The sequence below is a fragment of the Oncorhynchus masou genome, unplaced genomic scaffold (genome assembly GCF_036934945.1).
Source record: "Oncorhynchus masou masou isolate Uvic2021 unplaced genomic scaffold, UVic_Omas_1.1 unplaced_scaffold_1462, whole genome shotgun sequence".
NCBI lineage: Eukaryota > Metazoa > Chordata > Actinopteri > Salmoniformes > Salmonidae > Oncorhynchus > Oncorhynchus masou.
This window is the reverse complement of record NW_027004606.1, coordinates 97,962-118,201: the sequence shown is the minus strand read 5'-3', so window position 1 is coordinate 118,201 and position 20,240 is coordinate 97,962. Positions and strand designations below refer to the sequence as shown.

The window sequence follows — 20,240 nt, the reverse complement described above, 5'->3', positions numbered from 1 at the left end:
GGCCCGGCCCATTTCCCCCTGTATCTTCCACCGTGTGGGCCCGGCCCATTTCCCCCTGTATCTTCCACCGTGTGGGCCCGGCCCATTTCTTCCACCGTGTGGCCCGGCCCATTTCCCCCTGTATCTTCCACCGTGTGGGCCCGGCCCATTTCCCCCTGTATCTTCCACCGTGTGGGCCCGGCCCATTTCCCCCTGTATCTTCCACCGTGTGGGCCCGGCCCATTTCCCCCTGTATCTTCCACCGTGTGGGCCCGGCCCATTTCCCCCTGTATCTTCCACCGTGTGGCCCGGCCCCCTGTCAATTGGGAGTTCCACCAATGTGACTCACACGGAAGAGGACTCGCCTCCCGACAGGCGAGACGACCCGCGGTAGAGGGCTCGCCCCCCGACAGGCGAGACGACCCGCGGTAGAGGGCTCGCCCCCCGACAGGCGAGACGACCCGCGGTAGAGGGCTCGCCCCCCGACAGGCGAGACGACCCGCGGTAGAGGGCTCGCCCCCCGACAGGCGAGACGACCCGCGGTAGAGGGCTCGCCCCCCGACAGGCGAGACGACCCGCGGTAGAGGGCTCGCCCCCCGACAGGCGAGACGACCCGCGGTAACATCACACCCTCTCTGTTACCCACCGGACATCTGCTCAGCGAACACAGAGAGGCTGCTCCCATTTCATTCAAATGGGTGTATGCACGGGCTCCACCGTACATATTTAATAGAGGTGTGTGTGTGTGTGTGTGTGTGTACATGCTGTTCCAGAGCCAGTACTGTTCTTTCTTCAGACTAACGTGCGTCTATTTGCACTATGTCTCTTGTTTACATTCACTTGGAAATGTCCAATCTTATCAAACATGACATCCGGTAGATCCCCTCTCTCTCTCACTGTGTACACAGCATTAGGAACACCTGCTCTTTCCATGACAGACTGACCAGGTGAAAGATACGGCCCCTTATTGATGTCATTCTGTTAAATCCACTTTAATCAGTGTCGATGAAGGGGAGGACACGGGTTAAAGAAGGGTTTTTAAACCTGGAGACATGGATTGTGTATATGTGCCATTCAGAGGGTGAATATGTATATTTAGTGTTTCTCTCTCTCCCCCCCTGTCTCTCTCTGTCAGTTCTCTCTCCTCTCTCCCTCTCTTCTCTCTCCTCCCTGTCTCTCTCTCTCCTCTCTCTTTCTCTCCTCTCTCTCTCCTCCCTGTCTCTCTCATCTCTCTGTCAGAGGTTGTCGTTGTGGTGTAAACATGTAAGTGATGTAAAGTGATTTTACCTCTGTGTTTATACCAACAGGGCTGCTCCCTGTCACCTGTCTCTGTCTGACGCATCACAGACAGACCCATATGGTGGTGTGTGTTTTTCATGACTCTACTGTCTACACTGTTTGGCTTTACACAGACCTGTTAATGAGGACTGTTCTGTTTGGCTTTACACAGACCTGTTAATGAGGACTGTTCTGTTTGGCTTTACACAGACCAGTTAATGAGGACTGTTCTGTTTGGCTTTACACAGACCTGTTAATGAGGACTGTTCTGTTTGGCTTTACACAGACCAGTTAATGAGGACTGTTCTGTTTGGCTTTACACAGACCTGTTAATGAGGACTGTTCTGTTTGGCTTTACACAGACCTGTTAATGAGGACTGTTCTGTTTGGCTTTACACAGACCAGTTAATGAGGACTGTTCTGTTTGGCTTTACACAGACCTGTTAATGAGGACTGTTCTGTTTGGCTTTACACAGACCAGTTAATGAGGACTGTTCTGTTTGGCTTTACACAGACCTGTTAATTAATGAGGACTGTTCTGTTTGGCTTTACACAGACCTGTTAATGAGGACTGTTCTGTTTGGCTTTACACAGACCTGTTAATGAGGACTGTTCTGTTTGGCTGTTACCCCCTGCACACGGATACCCCCCGCACACGGAGACACACGGATACCCCCCCGCACACGGATACCCCCCCGCACACGGAGACCCCCCCCCGCACACGGAGACCCCCCCCGCACACCCCCGCACACGGACCCCCCCCCGCACACGGATATCCCAGCACACGGAGACCCACGGATACCCCCCGCACACACACGGAGACCCCCCCCACACGGAGACACACGGAAACCCCCCCGCACCCGGAGACACACGGATACCCCCCCGCACCGGAGACACACGGATACCCCCGCACCCGGAGACACACGGATACCCCCCCGCACCCGGAGACACACGGATACCCCCCGCACTCGGAGACACACGGATACCCCCCCCGCACCGGAGACACGGATACCCCCGCACATGGAGACACACGGATACCCCCCCGCACTCGGAGACACACGGATACCCCCCCCGCACCCGGAGACACACGGATACCCCCGCACATGGAGACACACGGATTACCCCCCCCACATGCACACGGATACCCCCCCCCCCCGCACACGGAGACACTCGGTGCACTCAGTTAGACGCCCACACACATCACACTCTCAACATATTCTAGGAAGCCGTGCTGACAGGCGTAAGATAAATGATCTCCAGTGGTATTTCTCTCTCCCCCCCGGAGCGCGAGGTCAGGAATGAAAAGGAGAGCATTCAGCTGTGCTTTTGTCCCACTCTGCTCTCAGGCCTCTTAGTGCTGCAGTGATGGATGGATGGACAGTGGACAGACAGACACGCTGCTTATCAGTTGAGCCCACATTAGGCCGTTACCACGGGGCCCTTAGCCTAGATACACTTGTGTGCTAAACATTAAAGCATGTCTGACCGAAGCCTTTTTTGCCTTTGGTGATGTAGAAAAGAGAAAAGCTTCCCTTGGTGTCCGGTTTGGTCACATGTCTTTAGTACAGAGGAGAGAGACACACAGGGGCACCACAGAGGAGAGAGACACACAGGGGCACCACAGAGGAGAGAGACACACAGGGGCACCACAGAGGAGAGAGACACACAGGGGCACCACAGAGGAGAGAGACACACAGGGGCACCACAGAGGAGAGAGACACACAGGGGCACCACAGAGGAGAGAGACACACAGGGGCACCACAGAGGCACCACAGAGAGACACACAGGGGCACCACAGAGGAGGAGAGACACACAGGGGCACCACAGAGGAGAGAGACACACACCACAGGGGCACCACCAGAGGAGAGAGACACACAGGGGCACCACAGAGGAGAGAGACACACAGGGGCACCACAGAGGAGAGAGACACACAGGGGCACCACAGAGGAGAGAGACACACAGGGGCACCACAGAGGAGAGAGACACAGGGGCACCACAGAGGAGAGAGACACACAGGGGCACCACAGAGGAGAGAGACACACAGGGGCACCACAGGGGCACCACAGAGGAGAGAGACACACAGGGGCACCACAGAGGAGAGACACACAGGGGCACCACAGAGGAGAGACACACAGGGGCACCACAGAGGAGAGAGACACACACACAGGGGCACCACAGAGGCGAAAAAGAAAGCGACACAGGGGTTGCAGATTTATTTTCATAGTTTGTGACATTTTGAAAAAAAATTTTTAAAGTGCCAAGATTTCATACTCAATTTGGCTTTTCATCTAGTTTGATTCGCCGCACGTTGGAGCGGCAGGGTAGCCTAGTGGTTAGAGCGTTGGACTAGTAACCGGAAGGTTGCAAGTTCAAACCTCCGAGCTGACAAGGTACAAATCTGTCGTTCTGTCCCTGAACAGGCAGTTAACCCCACTGTTCCTAGGCCGTCATTGAAAATAATAATTTGTTCATAACTGACTTGCCTAGTTAAATAAAGGTTAAATAAAACGCTACTGAGGGAGGGAATCTCGTGTTTGACGACAACTGATAATTAGCTAATTATTAGAGAAGTGGGCGGGGCTGGATAAAAATGAAACGAGGCAACATTTGATGATTCATTACTGATGATGCAGCGACGGGGGCAACGAAAGTAATGAAATGTAATCAGATTACTTTTACGAGTAACTAGCAATATCATGTATTACTTTTCAACACTTGGTAATACTTTAATAGTTACTTTGTGAAGTAAAGTGTGTTATTTTTTTAGAATCATAACCTTTCCGGGCGAGCGTTTTCATGATCCGATCTCAACTTGTTTCCTCATTTAACCAGAACTGGCAACATGAGAGAGAGATTTTGAATGAAAAGCAAGCTAACCTGTACAGGTGTTTGTCCTCCAGTATATATGGATAATTCAGCAGCCCAGATGACAGTGCAGCACACTAGACTAGCACAGGAAAGCAGCGCCACAGATGAATGGAAGAACTGGTGTTCAGACCTGAGTTAGTAACCAGCCTATCAGATGGGAGGAGGAACTAGTGATCAGACCGGAGTTAGTAACCAGCCTATCAGATGGGAGGAGGAACCAGTGATCAGACCTGAGTTAGTAACCAGCCTATCAGATGGGAGGAGGAACCAGTGATCAGACCTGAGTTAGTAACCAGCCTATGAGATGGGAGGAGGAACCAGTGATCAGACCTGAGTTAGTAACCAGCCTATCAGATGGGAGGAGGAACCAGTGTTCAGACCTGAGTTAGTAACCAGCCTATCAGATGGGAGGAGGAACCAGTGATCAGACCTGAGTTAGTAACCAGCCTATCAGATGGGAGGAGGAACCAGTGATCAGACCTGAGTTAGTAACCAGCCTATCAGATGGGAGCAGGAACCAGTGATCAGACCGGAGTTAGTAACCAGCCTATCAGATGGGAGGAGGAACCAGTGATCAGACCTGAGTTAGTAACCAGCCTATCAGATGGGAGGAGGAACCAGTGATCAGACCTGATAGACCTTAGTAACCAGCCTATCAGATGGGAGCAGGAACCAGTGATCAGACCGGAGTTAGTAACCAGCCTATCAGATGGGAGGAGGAACCAGTGATGGGAGGAGGAACAGACCTGAGTTAGTAACCAGCCTATCAGATGGGAGGAGGAACCAGTGATCAGACCTGAGTTAGTAACCAGCCTATCAGATGGGAGGAGGAACCAGTGATCAACCAGCCTATCAGATGGGAGGAGGAACCAGTGATCAGACCGGAGTTAGTAACCAGCCTATCAGATGGGAGGAGGAACCAGTGATCAGACCGGAGTTAGTAACCAGCCTATCAGATGGGAGGAGGAACCAGTGATCAGACCTGAGTTAGTAACCAGCCTATCAGATGGGAGGAGGAACCAGTGATCAGACCTGAGTTAGTAACCAGCCTATCAGATGGGAGGAGGAACCAGTGATCAGACCTGAGTTAGTAACCAGCCTATCAGATGGGATGAGGAACCATTGATCAGACCTGAGTTAGTAACCAGCCTATCAGATGGGAGGAGGAACCAGTGATCAGACCTGAGTTAGTAACCAGCCTATCAGATGGGAGCAGGAACCAGTGATCAGACCTGAGTTAGTAACCAGCCTATCAGATGGGAGGAGGAACCAGTGATCAGACCTGAGTTAGTAACCAGCCTATCAGATGGGAGGAGGAACCAGTGATCAGACCGGAGTTAGTAACCAGCCTATCAGATGGGAGGAGGAACCAGTGATCAGACCTGAGTTAGTAACCAGCCTATCAGATGGGAGGAGGAACCAGTGATCAGACCTGAGTTAGTAACCAGCCTATCAGATGGGAGGAGGAACCTGTGATCAGACCTGAGTTAGTAACCAGCCTATCAGATGGGAGGAGGAACCAGTGATCAGACCTGAGTTAGTAACCAGCCTATCAGATGGGAGGAGGAACCAGTGATCAGACCTGAGTTAGTAACCAGCCTATCAGATGGGAGGAGGAACCAGTGATCAGACCTGAGTTAGTAACCAGCCTATCAGATGGGAGGAGGAACTAGTGATCAGACCTGAGTTAGTAACCAGCCTATCAGATGGGAGGAGGAACTAGTGATCAGACCTGAGTTAGTAACCAGCCTATCTTTGGTAGAGTGCGCGCGGCTCCCTCCGACAGTCCGAAACGTTTAGAGATTTTTTTTCATGAAAATAACGCCGGCTCCCTTCGACATGCAACGTAATATTATAAAGTAACGCGTTACTTTAGTTTAATGTACCGAGTAATATGTATTACATTCGTTTCCAGGTAACTAACCCCAACACTGATTGTCAGTATGGGAGAGCCGAATATGTTGATATTTGTTGCTTACTGAATACTCTTCTGCTAAACACTATGTGCTAAATAGTATGTTGTACGATTAGTGAACGGCTGCATACATTTCTACTAAATAGTATGTTGTATGGTGAGTACACAGTATTTGGTTTTTGGTTAGTAGTAGGCAAGACAGACAGACAGTGAGGAGAAGAGACCGAGAGATAAAGGGAGACCAAGAAGGAGAGGGTAGGCAGGGCAGGCTGTACTGAAGTAGCCAGACAGGCAGGGCCGCTCGCTCTCTCTCTCGCTCTCTCTCTCTCTCGCTCACTCTCTCTCTCTCTCGCTCTCTCTCTCGCTCTCTCTCTGGCGGCTGGTTGTACATCAGACTCTGCTCTGGAATTCAGGAATCCAACATTCCAACTCCCCACATAATAACCCCTTTCCCCGCCTCCTCCTCCTCCCTCACTGGCTAAAGGACGGGCACTTATGCAATGGTCAGGCCAATCAAAAACTCCCATGGTCTCTCGTGTGGAATCGGTGCCAGTCTCCAAAGAAGTAGATCAATATATAAGAGGGGAAAAGAAGACAGCTTCCTCAGGCCGTGGTGTGTGTGTGTGTTTACGTGTGTGTGTGTGTTTACGTGTGTGTGTGTGTTTACGTGCGTGTGTGTTTACGTGTGTGTGTGGTTACGTGAGTGTGTCCGCAAAGAAGGCCTGGATACTCAGGGAACCAAACATCAGGATGGTTCATTCTGTTGGCACAACCATCATGGGATCTGTTAAGGGCTGTGGGTGGGTGGTATAGGGCAAGAGTCTCTCGTTGGTAAACTGCATGTAGTCTTAATGCATTGAAAGGAAAAGTGTCTCCTGTCCTCTGTCTCCTGTCCTCTGTCTCCTGTCCTCTGTCTCCTCTGTCTCCTGTCCTCTCTCTCTCCCCTCCTTCTCCATCTGTCCTCTCTCTCTCCCTTTCCTCTCTCCTCTCTGTCTCTCCCTGTCCCCTCTCTCTTTCCTCTGTCCCCTCTTCTCTCCATCTGTCCTCTCTCTTTCCTCTCTCCTCTCTCTGTCCTCCTCTGTCTCCTCTCCTCTCCATCCTGTCCTCCTTTCCTCTCCCCTCCTTCTCCCTCTGTCTCTCCTCTGTCCCCTCCATCTCCATCCTTGTCCTCTCTCCTCTCTTCTCTCCTGTCCTCTCTCTCCTTTCCTCTCTCTCCTCTCTTCTCTCCTGTCCTCTCCTCCTTTCCTTCTTCAGTCCTTCCTCTCTCTCCTCTCTTCTCCCTGTCCTCTCCTCTCTTTTCTCTCTCTCCTCTCCTCTCTCCTGTCCTCTCTCTCCTTTCCTCTCTCTCCTCTCTTCTCTCCTGTCCTCTCTCTCCTTTCCTCTCTCTCCTCTACTGTCCCCTCTCCATCTCTCCTCCTCCGCTACTGTCCCATCTCCATCTCTCCTCCTCTGCTACTGTCCCCTCTCCATCTCTCCTCTACTGATAGTTGTAGTCAGTGTGTGCTGCTCTTACTGTGGTTGTCCACCTGGTCCTCTGAGAGATGGAGAACTTGACCTCTCTGAATAGATATATTATAATCTTAGTGGCAGAACGTACTCTGAAACCCCAGTTGTATTTTTCAGTCAGATTCGTGAAACAGTGGTAATACTCGTTCAATACTTCAATTGTATTTTTAATTAAATTCTCACATGAACATACAGCTTAAATTGTTTCTTTTCCCATGACTGTCAGGATGTGTGTAGTTACCCTACCTGTTGACTGTCAGGCTGTGTGTAGTTGCCCTACCTGTTGACTGTCAGCCTGTTTGTAGTTGCCCTACCTGTTGACTGTCAGGCTGTGTGTAGTTGCCCTACCTGTTGACTGCCAGGATGTGTGTAGTTGCCCTACCTGTTGACTGTCAGGATGTGTGTAGTTGCCCTACCTGTTGACTGTCAGGATGTGTGTAGTTGCCCTACCTGTTGACTGTCAGGCTGTGTGTAGTTGCCCTACCTGTTGACTGTCAGGATGTGTGTAGTTGCCCTACCTGTTGACTGTCAGGCTGTGTGTAGTTGCCCTACCTGTTGACTGCCAGGATGTGTGTAGTTGCCCTACCTGTTGACTGTCAGCCTGTTTGTAGTTGCCCTACCTGTTGACTGTCAGGATGTGTGTAGTTGCCCTACCTGTTGACTGCCAGGATGTGTGTAGTTGCCCTACCTGTTGACTGTCAGGATGTGTGTAGTTGCCCTACCTGTTGACTGCCAGGCTGTGTGTAGTTGCCCTACCTGTTGACTGTCAGCCTGTGTGTAGTTGCCCTACCTGTTGACTGTCAGGAAGTGTGTAGTTGCCCTACCTGTTGACTGTCAGGCTGTGTGTAGTTGCCCTACCTGTTGACTGTCAGGCTGTGTGTAGTTGCCCTACCTGTTGACCTTCAGGATGTGTGTAGTTGCCCTACCTGTTGACTGTCTGGATGTGTGTAGTTGCCCTACCTGTTGACTGTCAGGCTGTGTGTAGTTGCCCTACCTGTTGACTGTCAGGATGTGTGTAGTTGCCCTACCTGTTGACTGTCAGGCTGTGTGTAGTTGCCCTACCTGTTGACTCAGGATGTGTGTAGTTGCCTTACCTGTTGACTGACAGGATGTGTGTAGTTGCCCTACCTGTTGACTGTCAGGCTGTGTGTAGTTGCCCTACCTGTTGACTGCCAGGCTGTGTGTAGTTGCCCTACCTGTTGACTGTCAGGATGTGTAGTTGCCCTACCTGTTGACTGTCAGGATGTGTAGTTGCCCTACCTGTTGACTGTCAGGATGTGTAGTTGCCCTACCTGTTGACTGTCAGGATGTGTAGTTGCCCTACCTGTTGACTGTCAGGCTGTGTGTAGTTGCCCTACATGTTGACTGTCAGGATGTGTGTAGTTGCCCTACATGTTGACTGTCAGGCTGTGTGTAGTTGCCCTACCTGTTGACTGTCAGGCTGTGTGTAGTTGCCCTACATGTTGACTGTCAGGATGTGTGCTGTTGCCCTACATGTTGACTGTCAGGATGTGTGCTGTTGCCCTACCTGTTGACTGTCAGGCTGTGTGTAGTTGCCCTACATGTTGACTGTCAGGATGTGTGTAGTTGCCCTACCTGTTGACTGTCAGGATGTGTGTAGTTGCCCTACCTGTTGACTGTCAGGCTGTGTGTAGTTGCCCTACCTGTTGACTGTCAGGAAGTGTGTAGTTGTCCTGCCTGTTGACTGACAGGATGTGTAGTTGCCCTACCTGTTGTTACCAACATGGAAACGTATTATTTATGCAGCCTCTGGGCCCTGGTTTATAGTAGTGCACTATATAGGGAATAGGGCTCTGGTCTATAGTAGTGCGCTATATAGGGAATAGGGCTTGGTCTATAATTGGGCTCTGGTCTATAGTTTGTGCACTATATAGGGAATAGGGCTCTGGTCTATAGTAGTACACTATATAGGAATAGGGCTCTGGTATATAGTATTACACTATATAGGGTCCAGGGTTCTGGTCTATAGTAGTGACTATATAGGGAATAGGGCCCTGGTCTATAGCTGTACACTATAAGGTGTTAATAGGGCCCTGTTGTCTATAGTAGTACACTATATAGGGAATAGGGTCCTGGTCTGTAGTAGTCACTATAAGGGAATAGGGCTCTGGTCTATGTAGTGCACTATCCAGGAATAGGGCCCTGGTCTATAGTAGTGCACTATATAAGGTTGTAGGGCTGTCTTTAGTAGTACACTATATAGGGAATAGGGCCCTGGTCTATAGTAGTGTCACTATATAGGGAATAGGGCTTGGTCTATAGTAGTGCACTATATAGGGAATAATGGGCCCTGGTCTATAGTAGTACACTATATAGGGAATAGGGCCCTGGTCTATAGTAGTGCATTCAATAGGGAATAGGGCCCTGGTCTATAGTAATGCACTATATAGGGAATAGGGCCCTGGTCTATAGTAGTGCACTATATAGGGAATAGGGCCCTGGTCTATAGTAGTGCACTATATGGGGAATAGGGCCCTGGTCTATAGTAGTACACTATATAGGGAATAGGGCCCTGGTCCATAGTAGTACCACTATATAGGGAGTAGGGCTCTGGTCTATAGTAGTACCACTATATAGGGAATAGGGCTCTGGTCTATAGTAGTACCACTATATAGGGAATAGGGCTCTGGTCTATAGTAGTACCACTATATAGGGAATAGGGCTTGTTGTCTAGGAGTAGTGCCACTATATAGTGAATAGGGCTCTGGTCTAGGAGTAGTACCACTATATAGGGAATAGGGCTCTGGTCTATAGTAGTGCCACTATATAGGGAATAGGGCTCTGGTCTATAGTAGTACCACTATATCGCGAATAGGGCTCTGGTCTATAGTAGTGCCACTATATAGGGAATAGGACTCTGGTCTATAGTAGTACCACTATATCGCGAATAGGGCTCTGGTCTATAGTAGTACCACTATATAGGGAATAGGGCTCTGGTCTATAGCAGTGAACTATATCAAGTTTGCTGTCTCTCTAACGTTGTGATAATGTGGTGTTGTTGTCCTGGAGTTTGCTGTCTCTCTAACGTTGTTCATGTGTTGTTGTTGTTGTCCAGGAGTTTGCTGTCTCTCTAACGTTGTGATAATGTGTTGTTTTCCAGGAGTTTGCTGTCTACAGTGCCTTGCGAAAGTATTCGGCCCCCTTGAACTTTGTGACCTTTTGCCACATTTCAGGCTTCAAACATAAAGATATAAAACTGTATTTTTTTGTGAAGAATCAACAACAAGTGGGACACAATCATGAAGTGGAATGACATTTATTGGATATTTCAAACTTTTTTAACAAATCAAAAACTGAAAAATTGGGCGTGCAAAATTATTCAGCCCCCTTAAGTTAATACTTTGTAGCGCCACCTTTTGCTGCGATTACAGCTGTAAGTCGCTTGGGGTATGTCTATCAGTTTTGCACATCGAGAGACTGAAATTTTTTCCCATTCCTCCTTGCAGAACAGCTCGAGCTCAGTGAGGTTGGATGGAGAGCATTTGTGAACAGCAGTTTTCAGTTCTTTCCACAGATTCTCAATTGGATTCAGGTCTGGACTTTGACTTGGCCATTCTAACACCTGGATATGTTTGTTTTTGAACCATTCCATTGTAGATTTTGCTTTATGTTTTGGATCATTGTCTTGTTGGAAGACAAATCTCCGTCCCAGTCTCAGGTCTTTTGCAGACTCCATTAGGTTTTCTTCCAGAATGGTCCTGTATTTGGCTCCATCCATCTTCCCATCAATTTTAACCATCTTCCCTGTCCCTGCTGAAGAAAAGCAGGCCCAAACCATGATGCTGCCACCACCATGTTTGACAGTGGGGATGGGTGTTCAGGGTGATGAGCTGTGTTGCTTTTACGCCAAACATAACGTTTTGCATTGTTGCCAAAAAGTTCAATTTTGTTTTCATCTGACCAGAGCACCTTCTTCCACATGTTTGGTGTGTCTCCCAGGTGGCTTGTGGCAAACTTTAAACAACACTTTTTATGGATATCTTTAAGAAATGGCTTTCTTCTTGCCACTCTCCATAAAGGCCAGATTTGTGCAATATACGACTGATTGTTGTCCTATGGACAGAGTCTCCCACCTCAGCTGTAGATCTCTGCAGTTCATCCAGTGTGATCATGGGCCTCTTGGCTGCATCTCTGATCAGTCTTCTCCTTGTATGAGCTGAAAGTTTAGAGGGACGGCCAGGTCTTGGTAGATTTGCAGTGGTCTGATACTCCTTCCAGTTCAATATTATCGCTTGCACAGTGCTCCTGGGATGTTTAAAGCTTGGGAAATCTTTTTGTATCCAAATCCGGCTTTAAACTTCTTCACAACAGTATCTCGGACCTGCCTGGTGTGTTCCTTGTTCTTCATGATGCTCTCTGCGCTTTTAACGGACCTCTGAGACTATCACAGTGCAGGTGCATTTATACGGAGACTTGATTACACACAGGTGGATTGTATTTATCATCATTAGTCATTTAGGTCAACATTGGATCATTCAGAGATCCTCACTGAACTTCTGGAGAGAGTTTGCTGCACTGAAAGTAAAGGGGCTGAATAATTTTGCACGCCCAATTTTTCAGTTTTTGATTTGTTAAAAAAGTTTGAAATATCCAATAAATGTCATTCCACTTCATGATTGTGTCCCACTTGTTGTTGATTCTTCACAAAAAAATACTGTTTTATATCTTTATGTTTGAAGCCTGAAATGTGGCAAAAGGTCGCAAAGTTCAAGGGGGCCGAATACTTTCGCAAGGCACTGTATCTAACGTTGTGATAATGTGTTGTGTTTGTCCAGGAGTTTGCGGTCTCTCTAACGTTGTGATAATGTGTTGTTGTTGTCCAGGAGTTTGCTGCGCTGACCAAGGAGGTGAATGTGTGTCGAGAGCATTTGATGGAGAGGGAGGAGGAGATTGCTGAGCTCAAGGCTGAGAGGAACAACACACGGGTCAGTCACACACACACACACACACACACACACACACACAGTCCCCTTCCAGTCCCTAGCATAGTCCATTAACAGTGTCAGACTCCCACTGGTTTGACCTGTGTGTGTGTGTATTTACGAGTGTTTTTAAGGGAGGGCTTGATCTTTGTTCTGAGGATTAGGTCACCACTAATGAGTGGTTGACAGAGCACCCGCCCTCCCAGGTCACAGCGCAGACAGCCATAGGATAATTCCCCTGTCTGTCACTTCTCTGCTCAGGCCTAGTGGCAGATGTGTGGCTCTAACTGGTTAATCCACCTGCCAGTCCAGTTGAAATGAGCAGAGTCTGGGTCAGTCTAATTAGGAACGATGCACACTGACTGGGGAGAGGAGGGAGGGGGGGAATTAAAGGGGAGAGGGAGGAGGAATTGAAAAAGGGGGAGGGAAGGTGGGAGGAGGAGGAGAGGGGATGGAGGGTAGAATATGGGGGGATGGAGGGTAGAATATGGGAGGAAGGGATGATGGAGGGTAGAATATGGGAGGAAGGGGAGAGGGAGGATGGAGGGTAGAATATGGGGGGATGGAGGGTAGAATATGGGAGGATGGAGGGTAGAATATGGGAGGAAGGGGAGAGGGAGGATGGAGGGTAGAATATGGGAGGAAGGGGGTAGAGGGGGGGTATGAAGGGGGAAGGGGAGATTAAGGGATGAGTCTGGTCTTTGTCAGCTGCAGCTCTGATGGGACCCCCCTGAGCTGCTCAACCACATGGGATTGAGCACAACACACACTCGTGTGTAAACATGTCTGTACTGTTTCACAATCCTGTGTGTGTGTGTGGCGTGAACAAGCTGTTTGAAACTTGTGTGTTCTGTGATGACCGTAGCTTCTCCTGGAACGTGTGTGTGTGTGTGTGTGTGTGTGTAACATGACGAGTAACATCTGATGTGTGTTCTGTGATGACCGTAGCTTCTCCTGGAACGTGTGTGTGTGTGTAACATGATGTGTAACATCTGATGTGTGTTCTGTGATGACCGTAGCTTCTCCTGGAGCATCTGGAGTGTCTGGTGTCTCGTCATGAACGCAGTCTGAGGATGACGGTGGTGAAGAGGCAGGCCCAGTCTCCTGCCGGGGTCTCCAGCGAGGTAGAGGTCCTCAAGGCACTCAAGTCCCTGTTCGAACACCACAAAGCCCTGGACGAGAAGGTTGGTAGGGGGGAGGACATCGTCTGCCTGCTAATCTCTTCTTTTGTAGAGATGTAATGGCAAGTGTCCTGTCTGTTTTCCAGGTCAGGGAGAGTACCCTGTGGTAGCGTGTAGCCCTGTAGAAAGATGCAGCCAGTTGGAAGAACAGCTCACATCACAACACAAAGAGGTAAGCCTCATCGGACCAGGGTAACCCTGTGGTAACCCTGTGGTAGCCCGGTGGTAACCCTGTGGTAGCCCGGTGGTAACCCTGTGGTAGCCCCGTAGTAACCCTGTGGTAACCCTCTAGTAACCCTGTGGTGACCCCGTGGTAACCCTGTGGTAGCCCTGTGGTAGCCCTGTGGTAGCCCCGTGGTAACCCTGTGTACACACACATCTAAAAGTACAATCATGGAATTAAGATGTATATACTATTTGGACGAGCAATGTCGGAGTGGCATAGACGAAAATACAGTAGGCTGGTATACAATATATTCCTATGAAATGGGTTAAGCAGTATGTAAACATTATTAACGTGACCAGTGATTCCATGTCTATGAATATTGGGCAGCAGCCTCTAAGGTGCAGGGTTGAGTAACCTAGTGGTAGCCGGCTAGTGATGGCTATTTAACAGTCTGTTGGCCTCCACCCTCTTGAGAGCCTTGCGGCAGCGGGCGGTGATACAGCCGGACAGGGTGCTCTTAATTGTGCATCTGTAAAAGTTTGAGGGTTTTAGGTGTCAAGACACATTTCTTCAGCCTCCTGAGGTTGAAGAGGTGCTGTTGCGCGTTCTTCGCCACACTGTCTGTGTGGGTGGACCATTTCAGGATGTCAGTGACGAAGTCCGAAGAACTTGAAGCTTTTCAACGAGAAGTCCCGAAGATGTGGAGTGGGGCGTGCTCACTCTGCTGTTTCCTGAAGTCCACAATCAGCTCCTTAGTTTTGTTGAGGGAGAGGTTACCTGGTACCACACTCCGAGCCCTGACCTCCTCACTACCTACATTCCTTGGAAGTGGGCCGCGTTGGTGGCACTGTGTTATCCTCAAAGCGGGCCGCGATGGTGGCACTGTGTTATCCTCAAAGCGGGCCGCGATGGTGGCACTGTGTTATCCTCAAAGCGGGCCGCGATGGTGGCACTGTGTTATCCTCAAAGCGGGCCGCGATGGTGGCACTGTGTTATCCTCAAAGCGGGCCGCGATGGTGGCACTGTGTTATCCTCAAAGCGGGCCGCGATGGTGGCACTGTGTTATCCTCAAAGCGGGCCGCGATGGTGGCACTGTGTTATCCTCAAAGCGGGCCGCGATGGTGGCACTGTGTTATCCTCAAAGCGGGCCGCGATGGTGGCACTGTGTTATCCTCAAAGCGGGCCGCGTTGGTGACACTGTGTTATCCTCAAAGCGGGCCCCGTTGGTGGCACTGTGTTATCTTCTAAGCGGGCCCCGTTGGTGACACTGTTATCCTCAAAGCGGGCCGTGATGGTGACACTGTTATCCTCAACGCGGGCCGCGATGGTGGCACTGTGTTATCTTCTAAGCGGGTGAAGAAGCTGTTTGTCTTTCCTGGGGAGCGAGACGTCGGTGTCTCCGCGACGTGGCTGGTCTTCCCTTTGTAATCAGTTGATTGTCTGTCGACCCTGACACATCCATCTCATGTCTGATCCGTTGAATTTCGACTCCACTTTGTCTCTGTACTGACATTTTGCCTGTTTGATTGCCTCGTGGAGGGATTCAACCATGTTCCCAGTCAACTTGCCAATGGCGACTCCTCACTCTCGCCTGACAATCAGCTAATCGTATCCATGACAACAGTCCTCACTCGTTTTCTTGGGGAATAAAAAAACAATCCATCTTGAATGACTATGGACCTTATTTCATCATTCCCCTGTTTAACACGCGGATAAAGAAGAATAGGCTTTGTATGGTGATTACACAGTATCTGTGATGTTGTCTAGTGATTACACAGTATCTGATGTTATACTGTCTAGTGATTACACAGTATCTGTAATGTTGTCTTGTGGTTACACAGTATCTGTAATGTTGTCTAGTGATTACACAGTATCTGTAATGTTATACTGTCTAGTGATTACACAGTATCTGTAATGTTGTCTTGTGGTTACACAGTATCTGTAATGTTCCACTGTACACAGATACAGGTGTTGTAGGGACATGAGTCACACATTGATGTGAGACTTATTAACTGAGAGCCCGATACTGGGACTCCACGAATGGACGTATACACACACAGAATGCACAGAGCTCTGAGGAGATGAGTCGTGAATGGGATTAAAATGGACAAAAGGGCTCGAGGATCATGGGAAAGTGGACTAGATTTCTCTCCTGTCCTCTACATCTCTCCTTTGATTCCCTTTCGTCTCAGAGAGTAGGGAATTAGCCTAGCAGTACACACACACACTTCTCTTACACTTTTCCTTGTGTGTGTCAGCCTGCATGAATGTGTGCGAGTTGGGCATTTAACAGACACTATCCAAAGGGACTTAGTCATGTGTGAATATGTTTTACGTGCTGCTGGTCCCGGGAATCAAACCCACTATCCTGGAGTTGCAAGCTCTACCGTCTGACCTGTGAAAGATGGGGAGAGCGTGTCTGCCTGTCAGTGGAGGGATATATGCGTTTGTGTGGTTGGTCCCTGACCGGGGGCCGGCAGCACTAGAATAGTTGTGGTCAGGTTCACAGCCCAAGCTGGACTCTTCCCTGGTGCTTCAGTCTCATGAGTTCACTCACTGTTTTTAAAATGGTGGCCAGACAACACACACACAAGTACACACACACACCAGGGGAGGCTGCTGATGGGAGGACGGCTCATAATAATGTCTGGAACGGAGCGAATGGAATGGCATCAAAGTCAAGGAAACCATGGAAACCATGTGTTTGATGTATTTGACACCATTCCACGGATTCCGCTCCAGCCATTACCACAAACCTGTCCTCCCCAAGTAAGGTGCCACCAACCTCCTGTGATACCCCCCTCAGTTCAGCTGTACGTTTCAGTAGGAATCTTCTCTTGCCTCTAAAGCAATAGTGTGTGTTTGTGTGTGTGTGTTTACCTTTAATGTCAGAGAGGGTCATCTGTATTTGGGGATTTGACAAAGTGGGATCAATGAATGAGTTAGCCTGCTAACTTTGAGAAGACTTCCGCTCCGACTGTGGAGTCCCTTATGGGGCTTTTTAACAGTACTCTGATCCGACTGTGGAGTCCCTTAGGGGGCTTTTTAACAGTACTCTGATCAGACTGTTTTTAACAGGATCAGACTGTGAGTCCCTTAGGGGGCTTTTTAACAGTACTCTGATCAGACTGTGGAGTCCCTTAGGGGGCTTTTTAACAGTCCTCTGATCTGACTGTGGAGTCCCTTGGGGGGCTTTTTAACAGTCCTCTGATCTGACTGTGGAGTCCCTTAGGGGGCTTTTTAACAGTACTCTGATCAGACTATGGAGTCCCTTAGGGGGGTTTTTAACAGTACTCTGATCCGACTGTGGAGTCCCTTATACCCAGACTACACCGCTCGCGTCGCGTGCGCGAGTGTTACAAAAGAAATGTAGAAATCTATATTATTCAATTATTGGACCCACACTGCTCGCGCCAATGAGCATCTGCGTTGCCAAGGGCTAAAATAGAAGTCAGTTCTATTTGTGACACAGATCGCGCTGCAAGTCCTGCCTCTCCCATCTCCTCATTGGTTTATAGAAGCAGGTACCCACGTGCCATCTCCTCATTGGTTATACCCACGTGGGTGACTGAAAGACAAACGAGGTCGGTGGCGGTAATCACCTAATTTATGAAAGATGCCAATCGCTATATAAAGTCCAGAGAAGAAAAGGCCTGGAAGCAGCAGAGATGACTAGAAACGATTCGGTAGACAGTTTTATGTGTGGATTAATTGTCGCAGTAGAGGACCTTGTGCATTTCAGGTAAAATAACAACTCAATGTTTATATCCCAGGGCAAATTAGCTAGCAACAGCAAGCTAACTAGCTAAATTGCCGTACATGTTTAATGCTTTTCGACCTCTCCCCATATTCATGTAATTGGTTCAGAGTTTGTTTTGATATTTTAACCTGCGTGTCGTGATCGTGTTTGGTGTGGGGGGGGGGTACATTTATGCACCATGGCGCAGCCGGTTTGCGTTCCGTGATAGGAGTCTCTTTAACGTGAACCCTTAGTTTTTTTCTAATCATTAATGATGTGCTGCTGTTAGTGTCTGGGTGGGTTCTGTTGTGTTTTTATTGGGTATTTATTGGTCTTCTTATGTATTGGCTGGTCCAATCAAATGTCCCCAATTTGGGGTATTTAATAAAGTACCATTTTCCCCTTAGATGTCTTACCTGAGAGAGCAGAACATCCAGAAGAGGTCGCTAGGCGATGGAATGGAAGGTCTCAACCACAACTCTGAAAACACCCCAAGCACAAACGGCAAGGTAGGAAACCTTTTATCCAGAGAGCCTGAGTCAGTGCATTTAAATAAGGAAGATAAACAACCACAAGCCTCCAAGGCCGCGTCCTGCAGCATTTAATATCTACTGTCCTCCTCTCTCAAATCGTCCCTAGTGGTCGTCTGAGCCAGGAGGAGGTCCAGGTGAAGGGTCAGGGGTTATAGGTCATGTCCTAGTTGTTTCTGTCTATATTTAAGGAACCTAAAGTCTGTCTTGTCCCTAGCGGTCGTCAGATGGCTCTCTGAGCCAGGGGAAGGGTCAGGGGTTATAGGTCATGTCCTAGTTGTTTCTGTCTATATTTAAGGAACCTAAACTCTGTCTTGTCATTAGCGGTCGTCAGATGGCTCTCTGAGCTAGGAGGAGGACCAGGGGAAGGGTCAGGGGTTATAGGTCATGTCCTAGTTGTTTCTGTCTATATTTAAGGAACCTAAACCCTGTCTTGTCCCTAGCGGTCGTCAGATGGCTCTCTGAGCCAGGAGGAGGACCAGGGGAAGGTGGGAGAGCTGCAGGAGGTGGTGGCGAGACAGACGTCAGACCTGGGGCAGATGATGGAGCGCATGGCGGCCATGACGGGACGCATCAGCGAGCTGGAGGAGGACCTGGACACGGCACGCAAGGACCTCATCAAGAGTGAAGACGTGAACACACGCCTGCAGAGAGACATACGAGAGGTACGTACTGGATGTTAATGTTACTAACACCTGCAGAGAGACATACGAGAGGTACGTACTGGATGTTAATGTTACTAACACCTGCAGAGAGACATACGAGAGGTACGTACTGGATGTTAACGTTACTAACACCTGCAGAGAGACATACGAGAGGTACGTACAGGATGTTAATGTTACTAACACCTGCAGAGAGACATACGAGAGGTACGTACTGGATGTTAATGTTACTAGCGCCTGCAGAGAGACATACGAGAGGTACGTACTGGATGTTAACGTTACTAACACCTGCAGAGAGACATACGAGAGGTACGTACAGGATGTTAATGTTACTAACACCTGCAGAGAGACATACGAGAGGTACGTACAGGATGTTAACGTTACTAACACCTGCAGAGAGGTACGTACTGGATGTTAACGTTACTAACACCTGCAGAGAGACATACGAGAGGTACGTACAGGATGTTAATGTTACTAACACCTGCAGAGAGACATACGAGAGGTACGTACAGGATGTTAACGTTACTAACACCTGCAGAGAGGTACGTACTGGATGTTAACGTTACTAACACCTGCAGAGAGACATACGAGAGGTACGTACTGGATGTTAATGTTACTAACACCTGCAGAGAGACATACGAGAGGTACGTACTGGATGTTAACGTTACTAACGCCTGCAGAGAGACATACGAGAGGTACGTACTGGATGTTAATGTTACTAGCGCCTGCAGAGAGACATACGAGAGGTACGTACTGGATGTTAATGTTACTAGCGCCTGCAGAGAGACATACGAGAGGTACGTACTGGATGTTAACGTTACTAACGCCTGCAGAGAGAGGTACGTACTGGATGTTAACGTTACTAACGCCTGCAGAGAGACATACGAGAGGTACGTACTGGATGTTAATGTTACTAACACCTGCAGAGAGACATACGAGAGGTACGTACTGGATGTTAACGTTACTAACACCTGCAGAGAGACATACGAGAGGTACGTACTGGATGTTAATGTTACTAACACCTGCAGAGAGACATACGAGAGGTACGTACTGGATGTTAACGTTACTAACACCTGCAGAGAGACATACGAGAGGTACGTACAGGATGTTAACGTTACTAACACCTGCAGAGAGACATACGAGAGGTACGTACTGGATGTTAACGTTACTAACACCTGCAGAGAGACATACGTACTGGATGTTAACGTTACTAACACCTGCAGAGAGACATACGAGAGGTACGTACAGGATGTTAACGTTACTAACACCTGCAGAGAGACATACGAGAGGTACATACTGGATGTTAACGTTACTAACACCTGCAGAGAGACATACGAGAGGTACGTACTGGATGTTAATGTTACTAACACCTGCAGAGAGACATACGGAGGTACGTACTGGATGTTAACGTTACTAACGCCTGCAGAGAGACATACGAGAGGTACGTACTGGATGTTAACGTTACTAACACCT

General features: G+C 48.9%; 1 protein-coding gene across 1 annotated transcript in view; it reads left to right on the top strand.

The window, feature by feature from the left end:
• LOC135530934 (liprin-alpha-1-like) overlaps positions 1-20,240 on the top strand; it is a 90,328-nt gene that overhangs the window by 20,712 nt on the left and 49,376 nt on the right. The window contains 5 exon segments of the mRNA XM_064959101.1: positions 12,391-12,492; positions 13,509-13,677; positions 13,766-13,842; positions 17,983-18,084; positions 18,549-18,770. Of these exon segments, the coding sequence (XP_064815173.1) occupies positions 12,391-12,492; positions 13,509-13,677; positions 13,766-13,842; positions 17,983-18,084; positions 18,549-18,770 (672 nt within the window).